The sequence below is a fragment of the Aspergillus vadensis genome (assembly GCF_003184925.1).
Source record: "Aspergillus vadensis CBS 113365 unplaced genomic scaffold BO88scaffold_22, whole genome shotgun sequence".
Lineage (NCBI taxonomy): Eukaryota > Fungi > Ascomycota > Eurotiomycetes > Eurotiales > Aspergillaceae > Aspergillus > Aspergillus vadensis.
Window position 1 is genome coordinate 387,777 of NW_020292060.1, and position 10,593 is coordinate 398,369.

Genomic DNA, 10,593 nt, shown 5'->3' on the forward strand with positions numbered 1-10,593 from the left:
GAGAGAGCCTGTCTGGAGTGCAGCAAGTGAACCTTTCATTCTTCTCTAGGGTTGCCTCCTGCTTTGGGTCGCCGATCATCAACTTGGCTGAACAGGACCTTCATCGGAGTTACCTGGATCAAGTAGACTTTTGTTACCAGTCACCGTGTCGTAGTAGTAGTACATCATGAGGTGCATCCTCACTTGACCATCGGCCCATGTATGCACCAGGCACCCAAGAGTTTGATCTTTTCCCCCGGTGGCTCTTGCAGCTGCATGCAATACTATATGTATGGGTCCTCTCTCGGTAACCATTTGAGTTTCTGGGTATAGTAAGGGCTTCCTGGTCATGACCAAAATCCTGTCAGGCAGGCAGGCAGGCACGGCTTGTATGAAGCCAAGTCTGTCGCAGCTTCCTAATAGCTCCTGTTACGGGATGGATTGGCCATGCAAACGGAGGTCACTTCTCCAAGATTCCTCTTTACTCTCAACCTTTCATCTCTCAACATGCGAATTGATCATCCACCATCATTCGATATCCACCAACACACATAGTGCCTGAGGCTCGAGAGCAAACCAGCTTAGAGTTTCCTGGCACTGGGTCTGTCATTGCTGGCCCACCGCCTCCGGAGGAATAAATGTCAGCAAGCCAGCAAGCAAGTCACCACCACCGGCCTGTCAACGAGGGTTACCTGACGATCAAAATCCAATTTGCGCCTGGTAATCGAGGAATAGTGTGATCTTCCACTGTGGTAGAGCCTATTGTAAGACTAGTCTTAATGGATGCTTTTTTTTTTTTTTTTTTTTTTTTTTTTTTTTTTTTTTTTTTTAATTCCCCCCGGTCTTCCAAGGTGGAATTGAGTTTTGACAAGCACCCACCGGTGCGATCGTCTACTGCTCACCCACTTTGTCGGGACCTTACTATCGGACCAGTCCCTTACCACCCGGTCTGGAAGGACGATCTCCTACCAGAATTGCACCTGCTGTTGACCAAAGATGAGCCGCAAAACCATACTAGTAGCGGGAAAAAAAGGTCCAAGAGTCGTGCTCGCGCGTCTGTCGGCGCTTCCGTGGGTGGACTCGCCGGGCAACAAGAAGATAGCTCAGATTCACAGCCCCAACAGTAGCAGCAGCAGCAGTCGCCTATGGCTTTTGGATCTGCTGGGGATCTCCCGCGAAAGTTTTGGCGACGGTCCAATATAAGCTCTAGGAACGGTGCCCCCCTGAATCCTGACAAAGTTACCGACAATTCCAGTCGATTCAACTCTAAACATTTTAGAGTTGGGCAGGGCTTTATTGGTTTTCTCCTAGCGACCTAGTCCGGCCCCTACTGCTGCTTTGGCCTGAGGGCTCTTAAGATGATCGCCGTCGTGTGGGACGCTTTCTTCCCTATTGTTCCGCTCAGATTTCCTTTTTTATTTTCTGATTATAATTATAATTATTATTATCGTTATTATTTGCCCACCCCCTTCCCTGCACCCAGTCTCCACGCCCTTCGTATTCGAGCGTGCGTGGCATAGGCACGGTATATGTCATGGAGAACTAGGACCATTTGGGGCTTTGGGGGGTGGCTTTTGTTTAGGAGGAGGAAAGCTCCGCTTCTGCCTTCTTTCAACCCGATCGACCATCCCCGGGGGATCCCTGCTGGCACATTGGAGCAAAGACTTTCTGCACGGATCCCGACGGAGCCTGACTGGAACCGTCGACCGGTCCAGTGGAAGACCTCGAATCTAGACATCGAAGCTGCCTTGCTGACAGGCACGTTAAGTCTTTTCTTTTCTTTTTGATAGATTTATTTATCATCATAATTATGATTATTTTCTCTTTCCTCCTACCAGAAAGTCGATCAACTGGGCACATGAACGTCAGTGGTCAGTCGGAACCGTGGAGCAGGGTGAATGAGCAGACGGCCATCTTCTTGATCTCCGGCCGCAGTGGCGGGAGCGACGGAGGAGCCGACGAGATGTGAGCGAAGCAGGCAGACTGGTACAGAGGAAAGTTGACGCGGCGCACAGTCCTCTTCTTGGGCATCTGGTCGTCATGCGGTTCCGTCTACTCGTCACAGGCCACCACGGGCTGCGCTGTCCTCTACTGGTTATGTTTTTTTCTTATGGAAGCTGACGAAACCAGTGGTCTTTGGTCTTATTGTTGAGAGGGTTCTATTGGGTTGGAAATAGGTCACCGGTGCGGCCGGGATGGATCGTTGACGACTAAAGTGCGGGTATGATGATGGGCGGTGATGATGACAACCGAGGTCATCGATCATTTTCCCTCACTACTATCCATGTGTGTGCGCCATGTTTCTCTTTCTCTCGGCTCTTCCATTCTCTCCTTTTCTTTGTGTCTGCCCTCCCATCATTTGGTAAGTGCTTGGTTTGAGCAGGATATTAGTATGACCCCATTTTTCCGGGCTTTATTGTGAGTGTGCGTTGTGGTGTAGGCTGGATATAATGGCCACGAAGGCTTAGATGATCAGAGCCCGAGGGAAGTGTCGGAAGAGGATAAGAGAGGGGAGGGGAGCTACTGTGAAAAGGCGCGCGCATATGGGCCGCAGAGCTCGGACCGCGTTTGCCAGATTGGGAGGGTCACGAAATCCAGCCGGAGGAGGCCCAAAGAGAGAGAGGGAGGGAGAAGAGACAGAGACAGAAAGATGGGGGATGGAGCAGTTGCCGGGTCGAGCGCATACCCGATTCGATGTGTAGCAATTGGATGGGATGCAAGTTGCTGGGGCGTCCCAAATCTTCTCCAGACCCTCTTCTCACTCTCTGGGACCAATCCGAACGGGTGCCGCCTTGACGCCATGCAATAATCACCCGTCCTCTCACAACCCTCGAGATCTGAGCCCTGGGAAGAGGAGGCGGCCGTTTGATTGAGTTGTCCTTTTTTTTGTCTTTTTCTGGTTTTACTTTCTCACCCCTTCCTCCTTCCTGAGCTAAGTCAGGTATGTCACTGGGATTATGGTTGTCGTACGGGTTTCAGGAACCTGATGTTTGATTTAGATGGGTTATGACGATAGATAGGGTAGTATTGGAGAGGGGACGAAGTATGTTATGTGTGTGTATGTAAGTAGTTATGTAAGTATGTGTGGTGTTTGCTGGCTGGGCTTACTAAAGATCGCCCACTAGGGAAATATTAGGTAAGTTGACTAGCTACTTAGTTGAATGGCAGCTGCTCGATGACGATGTGAGAATGGGTGATGATTTAATAATGCAGCGAGAGGGAAACAAGACCATGGAGGAGAGGAACAAGTGGAAGTGGAAGAGGAACTGAACTAACCCCGTATTGTTACTGAATTGACGGATGGGGAATAGGGCCGTCCACACTATACCATTTTCATATTTCATTTTTCTTTCTTTACTTTTTATTTCTTTACTTGCTGTTGTCAGTATATTCAAATGTGTTATAGTATGTAGTGGTTGTAGTATACCATGTTAAATATCACTTGATTTTTAAGAACACCCCCAGTTACATATCTTACTACTTAAGATACTGAGCAAAAGAGCTGGTCGATCGACTCTGCCCGAAAAAGGCAAAAAGTGGATTCTTTTTAGATTTCTGGGCCTCCCCGATCCATGACTGACCGGTGCACATCAAATCAAATCAACTTACACTTTACTCTCTTTCGTCAGGGGCGGAGCCGTGGTTGAAGTGACCGCTTTTGCCCCACCCCTGCAGCCAACCCCTCAATCAGTTCAGTTCAGTTCAGTTGAATGGAGTTGTGGGAGTGTATCATGGGATTGGATTCATGGTTCAACTTTTCTTCTTATGATCAGGAGGAATCAAGAAGAAGGGATGAGAAACATAACATAGAGAAACATGATTGGGGGTGTGGTTTTCATATGACGTTCTTGCCAATTGGCTGTTATGTAGACTTCTACTAGTAACAGAAAAAGAATGCGGAGAATGGCAGACGACCCGATAAGATTCCTCAACCATCGACCATCATGGAGAAATCAATCAATCAATCAATCGGTCAGTTAATCAGTCAATCGCTCACAACATTCCTGAGTGAGTCCCCCGGCCTCTCCCCTTCCACCCTCCATCCCCTCTCTCCTCTCTTCCGCTATAGGATGATGACCCGGTGGATATCTTGACAACAACACTTCATAGCGCTCCGCCCCCCTCCCTCCCTCCTTCAGTTATCGAGGCGGTGGGATGGACATGGGATGGTCATCCCGACCGTGCACGGTAGTGATTGAGCCGCCAGGAATACACGCTCAGATGTAGTTAGTTGGTTTAGTTAGCTAGTTAGTAGTAGCTCTGATCCCTCATGGGGCGTCTGTCCTCCCGTCGAATTATTTCCCGCCTCCTGTGTTTCTTTCCCACTTCCCCCCTCCCAAAAAGAGGTGTAGGTAATACTAGTAAGTAGTAGGCCCAGGCGGCTCACGCCTAACTTGACACAGCCTCCCCACCCCCCTCTCGTTGAATCCTTCCTCTCCCAACCGAAAATCCCTCCCGCACTACGTAGATATATGATGGCATTAATATCCCTCGTTAATCGTGGTCCCCTCTCCCTCTCGTTCCTTCTCATGGACTATGGCGGGGGTGATAGTCGTGGAAACATGTCTGGTTATTGGTGAACTACTGCTTTCTTTACTAACTAGTGGGTAGTGACTCCATACGATCTACCGTGATAAATCCAGGATTCGAGAGTAGGAAGAATATACTAGCCAGGATAGGATGGCTTTTGTTATGTCCATGGCTAGCTGTTCGTTTCCCCCTACGCGGCTCGCGCACGCTCGTTCGATTTACCCCGGCTTTGGCTGACATGCCTCCCCTTCTACTACTCCTTCTAGCTAGTTTAGCTAGCTAACTTAGTTACCTACTTTACCTACCTGCCTACCTACCTACCATCGTACTTAAAATCACACTGGCGCATACTTAATTAGCCCGTATCCTTTCTCTCTATATCTATGGTCTATATCTGATCATCCCTCCCTCCCTTCTCTCTCCCCTTTCCCACCCCACCCCCAAAGGCTGACTTGCACTGCGTGTGTCCTTTACCCGAGTCTATCCGTCATTCCCATCTCCAATCCCAAACCCCCTCATCCGATAATAACCCGATAATTTCCAATCCCATGCCCCGTTTATCCATCCTTCAGGTACCTGCGATTCACAACACCGTCCTGGGGCGTCTGTCTCATCTTGAATTTCGTCTCGAATTGGCGGTCCCTTAGCGATCCCCCCGATCCACTCTCCCGTCCCCTCATTAACCTCCTTCCACCCACCCCTCTTTCATCAATTTTGACTTTCACTTGTTCTACCTAAATCTTAAAATCTTCCACCCCCCTACTCTTCTCGTCTTGAATCTCGGATTGTTACATGACTTGTTCCCCACTACTGACTGTTTTCCCTGCATTGGCGTCTTTTGGAGGATCTTATCTTGGTCATCCTTACATTTCCCAAAAGTTTACCAGTCTATCTTGAAGGGAAAGCAAGTGAAAGAGCCGCAAGTTAAAACGACGTTGACAACAACAGCAGCAGCAGCAGACATAGTGGGATAAGAAAGAAGACGCAGTCCAAGTTGAGTTGATTGTGTGAGCGAGTGTGTGTGCAACAAGGCCGATAAAGTCAACGTCACTCCGCTGCCACGGCTAAGGTTGGGACCTACTTTTAAGTAGTTACCAGCAACTCAAAACCAAACCAACCCCAGCAAAGTGAAACGGGGTACCTGCTTCTCATCATCCCCGCCAGCGTGGATTCTCACTTTTCTTCAGTACTACTCCTGGTAAGTCAGTTGCTCTCTCGTGTCTGTCGCTCCTTGGGGAAGTATGAAACCAGGATTGGATCAATACCACAATACCACACACATACCCTGTGCCAACACATACATTCTCCTATCATGACTCTCCAGTGTTATGCCTACATCGCTGTTCTTTCCTGCGAGATTGATCTGTAGACATCCATGACTACCAAATATGGTTTGGTGGTGGATGTTTGGATTATCTCAATTTCCCCCCTGTTCCTCCTTCGATCCTAGTTCCTCCCCAAGCCTATCTTGTGTCATACTCTTTTCTTATGCTTAACTAAAACTACCATTTGACTGGATCTGCAATTTGCATTGACTGGATTCCCCAGTGGATCTGGTTGATGTTCGTTCTGTATTTTATTTTCCTCTTCGTGTTTTGTTCTTTACCTTCTAATTTTGTTTCTATTTCTATACCTCTTCTTATTTTTATTTTTATTTTTTTTTTTTCTTTTCGCCCCATACCCACACTAGCCCATTCTTGCCGTCTTTTGTTCGATGTTGCCTCCCACCCCCAAAAGGAGTGTGAAGCAGGAGAGATGGGTGCGTGTGGTGTGGTGCGCATCTTTTGGCGAAAAGGAATGAAAGATGGAGCCCGCCGATGGCCTCTGCCTCATGGCCGGAGAGATCCACCGGCGGCGGTGCTTCTGGCGGGCTTGTCCTGCTCCTTGGGATCACTAGTTGCACCCACACCCCATCCGTCCTTCCCAATTTCTGCCTCTCCCTCTCTCCCTCTGGCACTGCTCGGGCCTACCAGTCTGGGTCGCCCCGCCTGCAGCCCGGTCGCTCTTCATGACGGAGGATGTTTTTTTTTTTTTTTTTTCTCTTCGCTGAACATGTCCTTCCCTCCGTCTGCCTGGCCGTTTGGCGTTCCCTGCAACCCGCACCATGCCCGGCTCTGGTCTAGTTGGACTGGCCATGGTAATTTTCCCTTCCCTTCCCTGGTTTTCCTGATCACCAGGAAGGGGGAGGGGGGATTGAGGGCCGCCTCTTTTCTTTTCCTTATTTTCTTACCTACCTTCCCTGTTGATTTTTTGCTTCAAAAAGGAAAAGAAAAAGATAGATAATTATTCCTTACGTTTAATTGTCTCTTCGTGTTGTTTCCGATGATTTTTTTCTATCTCTACTTTTTCTCTCCCCGGACAACTCTTTCCCTTCCCTATCTTTTGGAAGGGGAAAGGTGTGAGAGTGAGAGGAAAGGGTAAAAAAACACGATGCTTTTTACAATACCATACATGGGTACCCTGCCAATGTTCTGGGAATTGGGATGATTTTTTGGCGTTATTTTTTTCGATTTTTTATTTTTTTTTTTTTTGGCACTGCTGCTCTTCCCCCATACAACTATTCCATAATTTCCATTGGGATGGGATTGCATTCCTTTTTTTTATTTTTCTCGCTCTCATTTTATTTTTCCTAATTTTTTATTTTTCGTTACCTTTTCCTCTTTTTTTTTTTCCTTTTTTATTTTTTAATTTTCCCTCTTCACTTTTTTTGATTTTTTTTTTCTCTTCCCTTTTTCTTTTTTGTTTCCTAATTTATTATATACCTGATTTTCCCTTTTCTGATTTATTTCTATCTGCCTCTTTCCCCGTCTCGTTCCACGGATGTTTAAGGTCAACTATTGTCCCCTCTTGTCTTCCGAGTCCACCACACTCCTTCCCTTCAAGCATCCCCATTCACTTTGAAACATTCCTGGTCTCTACTTGCCTTTGGAAATTCATCGCACTTCGTTTCTCGCATGGCCCGGGTGGCTTTACGTGAAGCTCCAAAGTGGATAAATCGGCTTACATACCTGCTCCGAAACAGGCACCGAACAGCTCATACGGCGTAAGCTGAGCTGGTCTCCCTCTCTTTCCCTCATCACCATTGCTTCTCGCGCAGTGGATTGTTGCCCATTCAACAATTCCCGAAAGTCCGCATCGTCTTGCGCAGCAGCATCAGCAACAGCCTTTTGGGTTGAAGAGAAACTCCCGCGCCCAGGGTATTTAAACTCCCTGTCAAAACGGGTTTCTCCTTGCAAGCAGAAAGCTTGGGAATTCCCGCAGCTGGTTTGGTTGGAGACTCAACCTACCTCGATCCGATCGCTATCCGTGGAACCGGAGCTCCAGTCGACCCAGCTGCACTAGGGCCAGACGCTGCTCTCCAGATCCAACCCTTTCCCTGTGCGAGGATTTGGGAAAAAGGACGGGCCCGTGCTCGCTGTCGATCCGGCTCGCCCAAGTCTGGTAGTAGCCCTTAAACTCAGAAGGAGGGGGGCGCTTTAAACTCGCGCCATCGGCCCTCTTCTACGGTTCAACCATCACCGTCAGCTCTCTCGACTTGTCATTCTCTCACCTTCGCACCAGAGGTTCCCACTCCTCGTCTTCCCCCCCAAAGGTTATTTGCCTCCCCCTCCCTGCTTTTCTGGAGTCCCCCAATTCACTCCCTTTTTCCCCCTCCCTCCCTCCTTCCCATTCATTTTTTAGCTCGGGACATCGTCCTGGCTTTTCTTGCAACGGCCGATAACAAAGAAAGAAATTCTGACAGCCTGTCAGGCGGGATTGTTCTGATCCTATCCACTGCTATTCTTCCTCTGCTTGGAGTCGAAACGCCAGTGTCACCCTGGCCAATCCGTCTAGCCGAGTTACTGGGAAACCTTGATCAACGGTGGTGTTAACCTTGATTGATTTTACCTCTTTGCCCCCCTTTCAACTAGGTTCGAACCTACAAACAAACGCAAAACAATGGTCAACGGCACCGCTACGGTGTTGGAGCCCACCTTTACGGGATACGTCGCGACAACACAGGATGCGCTGATTCTTTTCGAGGCCTGTCTGACGGGAGTGCTGCACCATGTGCCCCGTCGGCCTCACGATCGCGAACGTGGTCACCTGGTCCGCAGTGGCAGTGTGTTCATCTACGAGGAGAATTCGTCGGGAATTAAGCGATGGACGGATGGAGTGACCTGGAGTCCCAGTCGAATCCTGGGCAACTTTCTCGTCTACCGCGAACTGGAGAAGCCATTTCCTCCCGGCGAAAAGAAGCGAGCGATGAAGAAGGCCAATCGACGCCCGGTGCCTTCGACGAGACCTGGGGAGCCGTATCCGCGACAGGACAGCAACGGCGGTTATTCGCCGTCTTCGACCCCCGGTCAGTATCCTGGAGACCGACCACACCAGTCGGATGTGGAGAGAGCGTTGGTGGGCTCGCTAGTGGACTCGTATGGCTTCAAGGATTCGGGACTCGTGAAGAAGACGATGAGTGTGACGGTTTCGGGGGTGACACACCACCTGGTTTCGTATTACAGCGTGGAAGACGTGATGCGCGGGCTGTTGAACCCGCCATCGATGGTCGACTCGCTGCGGTACATTCGGCCTCGTGCAGAGCTGACGCAGAAGCAAAGCTTCCGGGCACCCATCGATGACCTGGAATCGGGAGCTTTAGAGAACCCGAACGACCCCCATACGATCTACGGATACCGACCTCAGTTGGTAGCACCGCCCGGGTATGCGATCCCCAACCCTCATCCCGAATTCTATATGCACCCCGCGCCGTATGCTGCTACGCATGCTCCGCAGACTGCGGCCATCCCGGGATACTCGATGGCAGGGTCGATTTCGGCGCAGCCAGCTTCCAACCCGTATCTCCCCGCACCGTCTGCACCTACCCAGATCCCGCAGAAGCCAGACGACTACTCTCAATTCCGGACACCCACTCAGTATGGAACAAGCTTCGATGCTCTGGGTCACAATGCGCTGTCGTCATCGATCCCTTCTGCACTCAACACGGGCATTCCGAGTTCCTTGAGCGATCGCAACCGATCCCAGTCGGACCACAGCCCTTCGGCCTATCGCAATTCGTCAATATCCTCACGCAGCGTTGCGACCGACGCGACCTCGCCCATCGATCCGGCCACGCCGGCCACATATTCACGGGGAGGAAGCTTCAGCCTGGGCCCGCTTGATGGACCGCATCAACCACTGGAACAGCGTGGCATGTCTGCATTTGACCCGGGCATCCCGCGCCGGGAGTCGAACCCGATGCATGCGCCTTATTACCCGGGCGCAGACCGACATCCGTACTACGTGAGCGCTACCGCACCAGCAGCTCATGCCAATTACCCCGTGTCGACATGGGCAGCGGCTGCTGCTCCGGCACAGCCTCAGATATGACTCTGAATTCTTCAGCGACCATGACTTGTGGTTTTACCCTCGCTTTAACTTTATTTCTCACACCCCCCTCTTTATTTTCTTCCGTACGAATTTTATTTTTCTGTTGTTTCTCAGAAGGGCGGCAATTTGGGAATAGACTATGCATATACGCTGTGGATGAATACCCGGGTGGGAAAACGCTCTTAGAGGAGACATGGGTGGCTTTTTCCTTGTTGCTGCTGCTTCTGTTACCCCTACGATGATATGATGTCGATCAAAATACCTTCTTTTTTTTATATCTTTATTAGCCTGTTCGCGGGTAGTACCCTGGGGGGTTTTCTGGGATTTATTCTGTGTTTTTCCGCTGTTTGGTGGTCTCTGATTTGTTGCGAGTGTGGATTGGTTTTCTGTCTTTTTCATGCGATTATGAGCAATGGGACGGTTTTGGGTGGCATGGTTCTGGGGCGGCTATCTGTCAATTCTTTTGTTTTTGTTTTGTTGTTCGTGCTACGTGCTACTTTATTGATGCTCATTGCTTTGTGTGTGTGCTTGGTCCGCTATCGGCATATCCTTAGTTGTTACATATGGGAGAAACCATGGGTTCTTAGTGGTGTACATGGAAACTATTTGACGAGATGATCCCATCGGTGATGCATACAACCAATCGATCGATCAATCAACAATCAATCAATCAATCAAACCTGGGTTTCAAGCTGGATTTTGTTCTTGGCAAATATT

General features: G+C 49.5%; 2 protein-coding genes across 2 annotated transcripts; both read left to right on the forward strand.

The window, feature by feature from the left end:
* Window positions 1-197: 197 nt before the first annotated feature.
* BO88DRAFT_428082 (uncharacterized protein) lies at window positions 198-2,681 on the forward strand (the record flags this gene model as incomplete). Its single annotated transcript, XM_025709058.1, has 10 exons — window positions 198-238; window positions 352-438; window positions 550-699; window positions 842-926; window positions 1,020-1,102; window positions 1,568-1,741; window positions 1,962-2,073; window positions 2,135-2,194; window positions 2,456-2,545; window positions 2,646-2,681. 10 exons carry the CDS (start codon window positions 198-200, stop codon window positions 2,679-2,681), a joined length of 918 nt encoding a protein of 305 aa, XP_025559940.1.
* A 5,767-nt stretch (window positions 2,682-8,448) lies between these two features.
* On the forward strand, window positions 8,449-9,876 carry BO88DRAFT_417864 (camp independent regulatory protein; the record flags this gene model as incomplete). The annotated part of the gene is made up of 1 exon (XM_025708321.1): window positions 8,449-9,876. The coding sequence occupies one exon, from the start codon at window positions 8,449-8,451 to the stop codon at window positions 9,874-9,876; it is 1,428 nt and encodes a 475-aa protein (XP_025559941.1).
* Between the last annotated feature and the right edge of the window lie 717 nt (window positions 9,877-10,593).